The sequence below is a fragment of the Mastomys coucha genome, unplaced genomic scaffold (genome assembly GCF_008632895.1).
Source record: "Mastomys coucha isolate ucsf_1 unplaced genomic scaffold, UCSF_Mcou_1 pScaffold5, whole genome shotgun sequence".
In the NCBI taxonomy this organism is placed as follows: Eukaryota; Metazoa; Chordata; class Mammalia; order Rodentia; family Muridae; genus Mastomys; species Mastomys coucha.
Window position 1 is genome coordinate 103,842,534 of NW_022196911.1, and position 13,714 is coordinate 103,856,247.

Here is a 13,714-nt window from a genome sequence, read left to right on the forward strand (position 1 = left end):
GAGAGTCCAGCCAGTAGTGGACGTTTCTCATTTCCTTTGTATTCTGGCTTCATTTCTTACAAAAGCACTGCATTTAACAATGGTGTTAAATAGGGACCTTCTCTGTTATCACTGTCAGTGTTCTTAGGAAATCATTGGTGTCACAGGTATTCAGTGTTTGGGCAAAAATTAATTGCGGGCATAAATTAGTATTAGAATTGGATGGAGTCTGTAGGTGAAATAGATTTGGCTGACAGATTCCTTTGTTCTTCCTCTGCAGCTACACCTCTGAGCTTTTCTATGAGGGTAAGCTGATGGCCAGTGGGAAGCAGCCGGCGCACAAGGACTTCTATCCACTCACGTTCTTTACAGCGCGGGGAGAGGACGTCCAAGAGAAGAACAGCACGGCCTTCTACAACAATGCAGAGGTGCCTGATTCAATATGTCTGCCCTGAGTCTATTGAGCATTTGTTTTGGATTCAGGGTTGATGGTTTATAGTTTCTTGATTTCTTTTACAAGAAAATTGAGTAAACTTTATTTGTTTGTTTATTTATTTATTAAGATGAATCTACAAGAAGCAAAAAAAAACAGAAAATGGAAATTTGTTAAGAAAAACCAACATATTCTGTCATAGAGCATTATTGGCTCAAGTCTAAAACAGATTGATTAAATTTCTTGCTCAGACTCAAAGGAGACATCATTTTTAATGAGGAGGTGTTGAATCACAGAGTCCTGTGCTTCAGAGAGACCACACGGTCGCCCGCATTGACCTCATCTGAGCCCTTGTGGCTTTCTCTTCCAGTTTCTGGTTTCTAGAGAGAATGTGGGTGTCCTGAAGGGTCACGCACAGCAAAGCAGTCTAGGAACCCTGAGGTTAAGACTCTGGCTATCACAGGGCTTTAGGAAGGTGAAGTGTGTGGCTGTCTTTAGGGACTGAATTTCTAATCTTTGCTTGCTTTGTCTATAGAGAAATGGCTTTTGTTATACAACAGGAACTCCTATATCCCTTTACAAATTGATCGGAGCGTTATAGTTAGAATTCAGTGCAAGAAAGCCCTCGGTGCCACTTGCTCAAACCCTAGCCCAAGCCGGGGAGTCTGACATTTTCATTAGTCTGTACTATTTAATTTTAGAACAGGCAAACTTTTCCTTAGATATTGCAAGACTGACGGTGGCCTTCGGTCTCCTTTGTTGTTTTATCCCCAGGCTGGAAGCCACTGGCCTGGTCATGATAGGTGGGAGGGCTGACACCTAAAATTGAGAAGGTTTGCTGGTCTTCATGTGGCACCAGGGGTCATACCCACAAGGGAGCGTATTCAATCAGAAGGGTACTGGGCCCTTTTTCTTCCTGTTATGTTTTCAGGCGCTCTCCAAGCTGCAGGATGTGTATAGCACAGCTCTCCTGGACTCTCAGTTTTATTCAGAGTATTTTGGAAAAGAATTATTTTTATGTTATGAAAATGCAAAGACAACATCTATGTGACCTTTAAATATTAGATATGCAACTTTAGAGAAATTTCAGATGACTTTGAACTTAACCAGGACATGGTGTGGTTGTTCAGTTCTATGAGTTACTGCTGTCAAAATTTCAAGGTACATTGCCCAAGGGCTCTTCCATGGACAGAAAGCCAGGTTTTGATTTACTGTAGCTAAATCACAGGGGAAAAAAATTAAAGCGTGTATTAATTAGATAATTAATAGTGTTAATTTCATGTACATATGTAATATATTTCTATCATATTTATATTTTCCGCATTATAGGGTAGACTTTGTTTCAAAACAAAGTCTCACTATGTATCCCTGGCTGGCCTGGGATAGACTAAAGATTCAAAGAGATCTGCTTGCCTTTGCCTCCCAAATGCTGGGATTAAAGTCATGCACTGCCATGCTGGGCCTTTCTTTAATTATTTTATTTATATGTACACATAGGTATTTGGTTTCTAGTGTATTTGTTTATTTTACTATTATTATTTATAATTGTAACTTTTATTTTTAGATTATTAATTATATCATTTTCCTCTTCTCTTTCCTTCCTCCAATTCCTCTCCTCCATAAATGCCCTCACTGTTTTTGAAATTCTTGGCCTCTTTTTTCCTTAATTGGGGTGTATGTGTGTGTGTGTGTGTGTGTGTGTGTGTGTGCATGTGCGCATGAACATTTGCATGGGTATACATCTGTTTATCTGTATCTGTATCTGTGTCCCTAACTATATAAATGCAACCTGTTTGGTCTCTATAAAGTTCCATGTCTGTGTGTTTTCAGGGCTGACCATTTGAGACTGGGTAACCAGTTGCTGTGCTTTTCCCTGGTGAAGGCTATCTCCCCTGCTCTCAGCAGTTGCCTATAACTCTTGGTCTAGGATTGAGGCCCAGTGAACTCCCCGTTCCGTGTTAGCAAGTCTATTGGTATTACCTTTGTTTAGGTCACGTTTAGACAGTCATGTTTGGTGAGACTTTATGCGTTAGCTTCTTGGATGTGTTTGTGTGTGTGTGTGTGTGTGTGTGTGTGTGTGTGTGTGTGTGTGTGTATTTTATTTATATGAGTACACTGTTGCTCTCTTCAGACACACCAGAAGAGAACATCGGATTCCATTACAGATGGTTGTGAGCCACCATGTGGTTGCTGGGAATTGAACTCAGGACCTTTGGAAGAGCAGACAGTGCTCTTAAACACTGAGCCATCTCTCCGGCCCCTCTTGGATGTTTTTACGAGACAGAATCTCATAGCAAATGTTCTGTTTCTCTGGCTCTTACAATCTTTCCACTCCTGAGCCTTACGTGTAGGAGTTGTGTTGGAACTGGGCTTTACAACTCAGCATTTTGATCAACTGTGGTATTTTTTGATAATGGTGAGAAGTTTCCTTGATTGAGGAGTGAGAGTCACACTTGTATCTGGATCTAAGGGTAAATTTTAGAATGTAGCTATGCTGGATTATGGATTAGTAAAGTGTTGGTTGTAGTTTCTCCTCCAAGGCCCATGACTTTACTAGTCCTGGGTAGGCGACTAGGTTTCCATTACCAGGGATGATTTTCCTCTTGTTGGATGGGTTTTAAGTCTAACTCTAGAGCTGTTGGCCACTGCTCAGGCATGTGTGCTAGTGTTGTACCCTGGGGGTTTCCATGTCATGCTGGTCGTTATGGTCATAACTGGATGGCACCATTGGTGGCCCTCCTTTGGGAGACTGCATAGTGCCCTCTTATACCATGAAAGCTAGTCCTCAGGGAGGAGTTTCAGCTCTGAGCCAGCTAGGTCCTGTGTCCAAAGTGTATGTCTTCAGCAATAGGGACTGATCTCACACTTCTGAGTATCAGCCGTCGCCTGCATATTGTATTGGGAGTCTTTTAGACAGCCCTGACTGGTAACTCAACTTGTTGCTGGTGCTGGTGTTTTGTTAGACAGTCTCTGGTGGGGATCATTATCAGCCAGATGGGAAAATTCCATTTCAACTATATAAGTGCGTGTATAAGCAGACATACATGCATTATATATTTAGTTGTTTAATGTTGTCTTTAGGGCCAACAGTATATATCTAATCGGAATCCATTTCAGATATATCTAACTAATTTCAGTGATATGGAGAACCCCTACATAGCTCTACATCCCCCTTCAGTTTTTATTTTCACACATATTGTGCCAATGTTTAATAAATTGTTAAATTATATGTGTGTATTTCTATTTTAAAAATTCCAACAGAAGAAAAGGGACAAACATACAGAGTTTATTACGTTACCGCTCCCCTTTTATGGGGAGCTCTAGGGTGCTGAGCATTCTAGCTATGTGTCCTACCACTGAGCTACCTTCCTGCTTATATAATATCCACGGAGTGTTTGCGATCTCTTCACCTCTCTGCGTGGGTTTGTGTAACCCCCTGGCATAATTTTCCACCTGCCTCTTTTGTGCTTCCTGTCCACACAGTGCATTTATATATGTTGGAGCTTGGCATTCAGTATTTTCTCCAGTTCTCTTACATCAGTTGGGGGAGGAAGGAAAGGAACAGTGGTGCTGAGCCTCTTGTGGAGCTCAGGGTCAGGCTGCCAGCAGCACGCTGGCGGTGTGCACTGCTGTGTGCTGACATTTGGGTTTAGACTGTAGAGTGTTCTTTAGCATTTCTGGCCAGTTATTTTGCTAGTAGGGAATTCTCTCAGGTGTTGTTTATCTGGAAATGTCTTTATTTTGCCCCAGTTTTGAAAGTTTTGCTGGATGTGAGATTTTTGGTCAATTTTTCCCCCACCATGCTGAATTCCCCTTCTCTTTTTGGCCTCTGTTTTTTTGTTCGTTTGTTTTTGTTTTTTTTCTTTTCCGATGAGAAGTTATGTCTTTATCTTAGAGTCTCTTTATAAACATGGTTGTTTTTAAGATTTCACTTTTGTCTTTGACTTTGAGCCTTTTGACTCAAATGCATCACTTGTAAAGAGTAACAGGTTTCATTATGGCGTTATCATGCATGTATATCAAGTACTTTGGGCATGTTTATTCTTCTCTCCCACTTTCTTATTCCTGATAACCATTCTTTCTCCTACATTTACACATGTGAGAGATAACATATGCTATTTGTCCTTGTGAGGTTGGTTTATTTCAGACCTACTATGGTGATCTCTAGTTCATCCATTTTCCTGTCCATCACCCCACAAAAGAAAACCTAGCATATTTTTTTCTTTTTGATGGCTGAATAAAACCACATTTTTTTGTGTGTGTACTTATATTTATATTATACTTTGTTAATCCATTCATGGACAGCTGGCTGATCCTACAACTTGCTATGAACAGTGCAGTAGTGATTCAGGTGGGATGGCATCTCTTGACTTTGATTCTCTTGGCTATTTTCCAGAAACAGTGAGGCTGGCTGTTAGGGTCAGAAACTTTCCTGCCAATTTTCTTTGAATATATTTAATGCATTTTTTTTTTCTTTTCTTCATCTGATCTTCTCTAATATCAGGCACATCTTGGAACTTAACGATGTTCCTTTGGTAATTTTTCTTCATTAGTTTTTCTTACTTTGGGTTGTTTACCCTGAGCTGCTTCTTGTCTGCTGAGTCCCTCCATCAGCAGAGATTGTTGGATGCTGCTGGAGTATTTTTTTCATCTCAGGTGTCTTTCAAGTTTTCAGGGCACAAATTGCTCTAATTGTGATCCAACTGGAGTTGGGTTTCTCGGCAGAGTGTTGCCAGCTTGTGAGGCTTGCATTTTGCTGTTATCGATCGACCGACCGATCGACCAACCTATCTACCTACCTTTTTTTTGGGGGGGGAGGGGTTCAAGACAGGGTTTCTTTGTATAGCCCCGGCTGTCCTGGAACTCACTCTGTAGACCAGGTTGGCCTCGAACTCAGAAATCCGCCTGCCTCTTTCTCCCAAGTGCTGGGATTAAAGGTGTGTGCCACCACTGCCCGGCCCTACCTACCTTTTTTAAGACAGCGTTTCTTTTCGTAGCTCTGGCTGTCCTGGAACTTATGCTGTAGACAAGGCTGGCCTTGAACTCAGAACAAGAGATCCTCTTGCCCCTGCCTCTTGAATGCTGGGATTAAAGATGTGTGTGCCACTGCTTGGTTAAATTTTATTTTTGATGTGTCAAAGTGTAGGGGTCTGCATCTGAGTCCAGATGCCTGCTCAGTCCAGAGGGATTAGGTGCTCTGCAGCTGAAGTCTCACACATGTGTCTGTCAGCTGCCCACATGCGTGCTGGGGACCAAACACAGGTCTTCTGGAGGACTCGAAAGGATTGCTCACTGTTGAGCCGTGTCTCTAGACTCCAGGAAAGTCTTCTGCATTTAGACCAATGTAAGTTGGGGCCACTGCTGCTCACTGGCTGCGGAGTGGCCATAGAGTAGGTTTCGGTCCTGAGAAAGATTGCCCTCTTCTCTTCTGTGTTTGTTTGTTTATTGGTTATTTGGAAATTTCACATAATGCACCCCAATCACATTCTCCTCCCAGTCCTCCCAGGTCCACTCCCACCCTTGTGACCTCCCCCAAAACAAAAGAAGAAAAAAAATACCAAGTCCAATTTGTGTTGCCCGTATACTCACTGGAGCATGGTCAAACTCCCAGTGGCCAGCCCCTTATAGAAAAATGAGTGTGGTCGTCCTCTGCTCCTCCTACTAGAAGCCATCAGTTGGGGAGAGCTACACTTCAGCATCCTTATCACAATTTTAAAGAGTTCTCTTCATCTTTTCAATAACTTCTTGTTTAGACTGCTTCTTTATTGGGGGTGGGGTGGGGCAGGAGAGAAGTTGTCACAGAATTCTTATGTGCCTCTTATTTTCAGCTGTGTCTGCAGTCATCCATACCACTACAAAAAGAGGCTTCCTTGCCCCTATAGTCAGGGGCAGCATGGACCACAGGCTTCCACATGGGTTCTGGCTACAGCACAGACACAGACACCATCATGGCCCTTGGTGTCAGCTTGGGCCATGAACATCAACATGGCCTCCACTTGGGCAGCAGGGCCATGGATCCCAGCATGGCATAAAAGGCAGCATGGACCATGGACATCAACATGGTCCTTGGTGGGAACACGGAACATGAACTTCTGATGGTAGCATACACCACAGACATCCATACTGCCCTTGGCTGCAACATGGACCATGAACATTGACATGGTCCCTGGCTGCAATATATTGCCCATATCTCTTTACTCCCACACCCTTCGGCACCTCCCCCGTGCACATGGCTCTGTTCTGCCATCTTTCCTTCCAGTTTTGTGAGTCTACTTTTTAAAAGCAACTTCCCCTAGGACCTGCCCTTCTCTAGTTTTCTGGGGACACTATGAGCCTGCAGACTCCTCTGCCCCTGCTTTGTCTCCTCTGGGAGCTTCCGTGGTCTCTGTGGTTCTGTGTCAGGTGCCAGCTTTGACCACAGCTATGCTTGAGGATTTGATCCTTGATAGTGTTCCTGGATCTGGTTGTGCAGCACTCGCTCCTTCAGACACTCAAGTAGCTTGGAGATGGAGTAGATGTTGAGGTGGACCAGTGTACGGGCTGGTTTTGTGTGTCAACTTGACACAGGCTGGAGTTATCACAGAGAAGGGAGCTTCAGTTGGGGAAGTGCCTCCATGAGATCCAGCTATGGGGCATTTTCTCAATTAGTGATCAAGGGGGTAGGGCCCCTTGTGGGTGGTGCCATCCCTGGGCTGGAGGTCTTGGGTTCTATAAGAGAGCAGGCTGAGCAAGCCAGGGGAAGCAAGCCAGTAAAGAACATCCCTCTGTGGCCTCTGCATCAGCTCCTGCTTCCTGACTTGCTTGAGTTCCAGTTCTCACTTCCTTTGGTGATGAACAGCCATGTGGAAGTAAGCCAAATAAACCCTTTCCTCCCCAACTTGCTTCATGGTCATGATGTTTGTATAGGAATAGAAACCCTGACTAAGACAACCAACCTGAAGCACTGGCTCTAGGCCCAGATGGCAGCTGAGTTGGTCAGCACACACTAGGGTCTTCCAGGTGACTGCCTGACTGCCACGGGTCTTCCATTCTCCTGTGGTCTTGCTCAGATCTCCCCTGTGCCATACGATGTGGGCACAGGGGTGTAGGTTCTACCCAGCTGCTGCCAGCTACGCAATACAGGCCTTTTGCAGGGGTGAACTGTGGGAAATAGAGTCTGCAATGTTTACCGGCTGCTAAAACCACCTGCAATAGCTCCTTCAGCACAGGGATCAACATCTGAGGGAGATGGAAACTGGCTGCTAAAGCAGTTGAGGAAGCAGTCCCCAGGGTGACTGCCCCAGCTGCTCACAGTTCTTACAGAGAGTCTGCAGATTTTGTTAAATAGATGCTTCTTCCTTGCTTGTAAGGTCTTTGATCAGTCTCTGGGGTTTTTGCTGATTTTGACTGGTCTACAATAGATCTGTCAGGAGGCAATTTTCATTTTGATACCATTTTTTGCTGCCTAAAGTGTAAGAATGTGAATGGAGGGAAAAGAGAGGCTAGTGGGTAGGGTGTTGCTTCACAGTGGAAACTCCGTGGTGGTTTTGTGTCAGAATGTCTACTGTGTTTCACCTGGCCTACATCTGTCCACATGGACAGAGACATGCTTTTATGTTCCCTATTGCAGTAAGCACTGTGATTTCAAATAGAAATGATAGTAAATAGTAAATAAATACTATACTTAAAAGGTATCATTTAAATTTTCCACTTTAGCTTTGTGCCACTAGAGTCTTTCTGGCTCTGAATTGAACTTGCCATAGATAGATAGATAGATAGATAGATAGATAGTGAGATAGATAGTGAGATAGATAGTGAGATAGATATGGATATAGATAGATAGATAGTGAGATAGATATAGATAGATAGATAGTGAGATAGATATAGATAGATAGATATAGATAGATAGATAGGTAGATAGATAGTAGATAGGTAGATAGATAGATATAGATAGATAGTAGATAGGCATGTAGGTGGATAGATAGATATAGATAGATAGTAGATAGGCATGTAGGTGGATAGATGGGTACATAGACAGATAGACAGGGCTGTTTTCTAATAAGAACCTTTTTTTGGAGTTAAGGAACTTGTTTCATTAATTTGTGACAAACATTGAAACTTCTTGATAATTTGTTGAGTACCGTAGATCAACCTATACTAACAACCCTGTGTAACCTAGGAAGCGGGTCTAAACAACCTATTTTCTAAAATACTGCAGAAAATTCATGCAATGGGCTGGCAGAACTTGTATCACAAATAGGAACAGATCCTGAAAGTCTATTTGAAATTTGTCTAGTCCTTGCGGAGGTTTGTGTCACCTAGCAGCTGTCGGAGGGTTGACTTAGTTAGATCAGTAGGGGACAGGGCAACAGTACCGGGCCTGGGAGTCTGGCACACTGACTGACTGTAAGAGCCTTCTGGTTGGCTGGGTAGTTTCCTTGGCTTGCTTTAGAGAGGACTGAGAACCACCACGGTGGTGTGCAGTCGCTTCCCTCCTGTCCTGCTTTACTGTGACACTCCAGCCCTTTTTACTTTAAGAGTAGAGGCTGTGGAAGGTGTGGCCACTTTCCCAGCACACTGTCTTGGTTGCAGTGTTTCTACTAGTCACATTATTACAAGATTTTACTGTTTGAAATGTGACAACAATGTTCTATTCCATGTTCATATCAGGAATGTGCTACTCCCATTTGTAGATTGGTTTTTAAAATGGCATTTGCTGAAATGTGATCCTGTATCAGTTTGTCTCAGTTACCATACTCTTTATCCAAACACTGGTGGTAATTTTAACACGTGTGCTTGTTTAAAGGTATTTGAAGTGGTGGAGCGTGTAGAAGAGCTAAGACGGAAGTGGCCAGTGGCATGGGGGAAGTTAGATGACGGCAGCATCGGTGTGGTGACGCCATACGCTGACCAGGTGTTTAGAATACGAGCTGAGCTTCGCAAGAAGAGGCTCTCAGACGTGAATGTGGAAAGGGTGCTCAATGTCCAAGGTCAGTGTCATTGGGATGAGTCATGCTGTTCAAATGTCTTAAGATGTGTCCACATTAGATTTTTAATTCCCTTAAATGGTAGGTCTTTAAGAAATATAATATTAAAGAAAGAAAGAAGGAAAGAAAGAAAGAAACTTCATTACATTTTGACCAGCAATGATACAAGTTCTTTAACATTAAATTTACATGTTTATTAAGGTTCCAATACTCAAATTAAGATAGTATTAACAAATTGACTTTATCACCATAATTATATAATTCCACAAGTATCTACATGATATAGCCATAGCAATCTATAAATAATACATGCTGTTTGTCTTGCATTTGGGGAACTGATTTGCAATACGTTATCTGTAGACTTTCTTAAGTAACCAAGTGTCTGCAAACTTGTTTTCACTGTTCATGAAATGAGTTGTTTTAAATTTTGTGCCTTTTAAATATTTTTTTTGTTTTTGTTTTTTGTTTTTTGTTTTTTTTGAGACAGGGTTTCTCAGTGTAGCCCTAGCTGTCCTATCCTGGAACTCACTCTGTAGACCAGGCTGGCCTTGAAATCTGCCTGCCTCTGTCTCCCAAGTGCTGGGATTAAAGGCATGCTCCACCACTGCCCAGCTATTATTTTATCTTTTTATTGATTCTTTGTGAGTTTCACATCATGTATCCCAGTCCCACTCATCTCCCCATTCCCTCATATCTGCCCTTTGTCCTTTCATTCTCTCCCCCAAAATTAAAAAAAAAAAAAAAACACATACAAATAAACAACAACAAAATAAAGCATAGAAAACATCTCACTGACACTGTAGTGTATCACAGTGTGTCTCACAGTTATATGTCTCTGTCCATACATCTTCACTTGCAAATGTTCTTTGCAATGAGTCGTTGGTCTGGTTCAAGATCTCTGGCTTCTGTGGCTCCATCAATATTGGGTCCTCATTGGGACTCCTCCCAGTGATCCTGTGGTTGCCCTGGGTCATGGAGATCCTGCAGTGTTGCCCTGGGTCATGGAGATCCTGCAGCTTTGGATCAGCAGGACTGACTCTTTCACTTTCCCCAACCATTTTTAGATGGTGTAGATTTTGGGGTGGGACACCATGGAGTCCTGGATCTGGGCCTGGGTGGTGGCAGAGTTGGTCAGTGTATTGGCGCTTTCTTATCTGCACCACCAGATGAGCTTCCCAGCACTGCTCTGGCTAGGCCTCATGTCCTACGGCACACCCATGCCTCCAGAACCAGGTGAAGCAGTATTATAATATGAACACCAGAAAAAGCCTAGTAGTGTTAGGTGCATGAGAAACACAGGAAGAGTGACCCAGTGTCTGGATCCTGGGGAGCACGAAGTCCCCTTTTACGCCATCCCAGCCTCACTCAGTTGGGTATTTTAGTAATGGACACAAATGCTCTGCTCGAAGAGTAGATGTATGCCAGCTGATACTCTGTTGTACGTCCATATGGGTGGGAGCAGGTGAAAATGTGGGGTTAAAGAAGAAAAAACTAGAGACCAAATGTTTGGAGCCTTGCGGTAGAATGAGGGGTGTTAGATTATTGTAAGAAACAGTAGGAAGCCAGACTCCATAAAGCTTCTTTGTGACGTCAGCTGTGTACACTCTGCTTGGCAGGGGACTGAATGGCCCTGCTTCAAGGAGAGGGCTGCTGTGCTGGGTGGATGCTGGCCTAGATAACCTCACAGATTATTGCTAGCAATATGATAGATTGGCCCTAGCAATATGATTAGGAAAAAAATTAAGTGAGGCGTGGTGGTACATACCTGGGATGTGAGCATTCAGGAGGCCGAGACAGGAGAATCCAAACACTAGGGGTTGAGGCCAGCCTGGACCACATAGTATGTTTATGGCTAGCCTTGGCAATTTAGTAAGATGATGTTGGCATGTTTTCAAAGGCAAAACAACATCATAAAATAACCTCTTTTATGTGTATGGTAAAATGTGCACAACAAAATTTAATCATTTTGAGCATTTCATGTGCAGTTCAGTGGTCAGTAGTGCGTCCTGTGGTGTAGTCCTCACCACCAACCACTGCAAGAACTGTCCGTCTTTCTAAATGGAGACTCTGTGCCCATTAAATAATACCTCCTGTTCCTGTCCTGTCCTTGGCTAACTCTAGTCTATTCTCCCTTCTCTCTGTGGGAGTTTCAGTACTCTAGGCCTCTTGTAATTAGATTCAGGCAGTACAGCCTGAGTAGCTCTGACCCAAAGTGCTTGGGGTCAGACACACTGAGATCCCAGGGTCCAGTTTACAACTTTTTTCCTCAACTTACACGTGACCTTCTGTGACTGGGTTTTGTTCACTGAATGCAGTGCCCCCGAGGGTCATTCACATGGTAGCATGTGTCAGCTGGGTCACTCGTGTGTAGTCACACTGGAGTGTCTGTACTCTCTGGGTCACAGTTTTTGGCATCGTGATGGAGGCTTCTGTGAGCCTGGGTGCAGCGACCTTGTGGAGACCTTGCTTGCAGTTTGGTGGGGTTTGTGTGAAGTGTACTTGCTAGATGAGATGGTCACTGTGGTTCTCTTTTGAGGAAATGCCACGGTGTCGGAGCAGCCACGCACTTACAGCGGTGCATATGGTCGGGATCTCTGGTGTCTCCACCAGCCCCTGCGCTTTAGCCAGGACCATTTTAAAGATGTAAGATTTACTGTATCACCGGTGCAGAGTGATGATCTGTCTTTCCTTTCAATGTTTTTGTAGGAAAGCAATTCAGAGTTCTGTTTCTTAGCACAGTGCGTACACGCCACACTTGCAAGCACAAGCAGACGCCAATTAAAAAGAAAGAACAACTTCTGGAAGACTCCACTGAGGACTTAGATTACGGTTTTCTATCCAACTACAAACTTCTCAATACAGCCATCACCAGAGCACAGTCCTTGGTTGCTGTCGTGGGCGATCCCGTTGCTCTGTGCTCTATTGGAAGGTGTAGGTAAGTCTGTGTCACTGAACTGAGAGAATTTCAATGGGAAATATGGAATAATTTACATTTTTATGCATGTGTTTGTAAGACCACACGGTAAATTAAAATCTAGCTTACTGTTACCTGATGTCCAGTATTAGTGAGAGATCTGTTCGTTAGGTCTGTTGATGGTACATGCATGCTTCATTTTAGTCAGCGAGCAATCAGCAGAGAGACCTCAGTGTACTTGAGTCTTCAAGCAGTTAGCAGATGCCCCCTAGTGAGTCTTTGCTCTCAGCACTCTTTCAGCCCAGGGATGGTCAGTGAGAAAAACACACAAACATCTCTGTCTCTGTGCTGCTTACACTCTACAGGGCAGGAAAGTTGATTGACAACAAACTGAATGAGAACATCGAGTAGGGTTTGACTTTTAGAGCAGGGGGAGGAGGGAGTGAGAGAGAGAGGGAGGAGGAACACTTAGGGGTAAGAGATGAGGTGAGATGTTGACTAGAAAGGCTGCACTCAGAGGCCTCCCCAGCAGGCTGACTTTGGAAGTGACCAGGGAGCTCTGTGGTTACCTGTGGCTAAAGTCTCAAGGAAGAGGGCAGCTAGTGCCAGAGCCTAAGATGGGTGTTCCGTGGACCTCCAGTCACATTTAAATTGTATAGTGTCTACTGCCTCTCTCCTCTCCTTGCTTTGTAGTTACTTTAATTTCTTAAAAATTTAATTTTATGATTAAATTTATTTTAGATGATTTCATATATGTATATATTATAATAAATCTCAGTTCCAAGTTTTGATAATTTTGTAGCCATTTTCTTTTAAGGTTCCTGCTTGTTTTGTTTGAGTCAGGGTCTCTAGGTCTCTAGACAGCTCTGACTGTCCTAGAACTTTCTATGACCAGACTGGCTTTGAACTCAAAGAGATCCTCCTGCCTCTGCCTCTGCCTCTGCCTCTGCCTCTGCCTCTGCCTCTGCCTCTGCCTCTGCCTCTGCCTCCCAAGTGCTGGGATTAAAGGCAGGTACTTCTTTCTGATGTTAGGATTACTCTCCACTCTATTTTATTTTATAATAATTTTTTATTTTGTATTGTGTGTATTATATATTTGTGTATGGATGTGTATACATGAGGGCAGGTTTTTAGACTTACAGGTAGTTCTGAACCACCTGATAGAAATGCTGGGGACCAAGCTTGGGTCCTCTAGAACACCAGGGGTCCCTAAGCACTGACCTGTGACCCCAGTCCTTCCACCTTATGGTTTCAAGGCAGGTCTCTCATCAGTTCCACTTGGAGTTTACCAGCTGACTATTCTGACTGCCTAAGGACCTTGTCCCTGCCCAGCTCCTCCTCTGTCCTCTGTCCCCACTCCTCAGTCCTGGGATTAGAGGCCTGGGCCCACATACTGGCTCTTTACTTACCCTCCCCTGACCC

At 43.6% G+C, this 13,714-nt stretch overlaps 1 protein-coding gene across 8 annotated transcripts in view; it reads left to right on the forward strand.

Moving 5' to 3' along the window:
* The window catches only part of Helz (helicase with zinc finger), a 169,527-nt gene that overhangs the window by 112,295 nt on the left and 43,518 nt on the right, over nt 1-13,714 (forward strand). For all 8 annotated transcript variants that reach the window (XM_031353638.1, XM_031353640.1, XM_031353639.1 and 5 more), the window contains 3 exons: nt 260-407; nt 9,198-9,381; nt 12,085-12,313. In XM_031353638.1, coding sequence (XP_031209498.1) covers nt 260-407; nt 9,198-9,381; nt 12,085-12,313 — 561 coding nt within the window. The remainder of the gene's footprint in view (nt 1-259; nt 408-9,197; nt 9,382-12,084; nt 12,314-13,714) is intronic.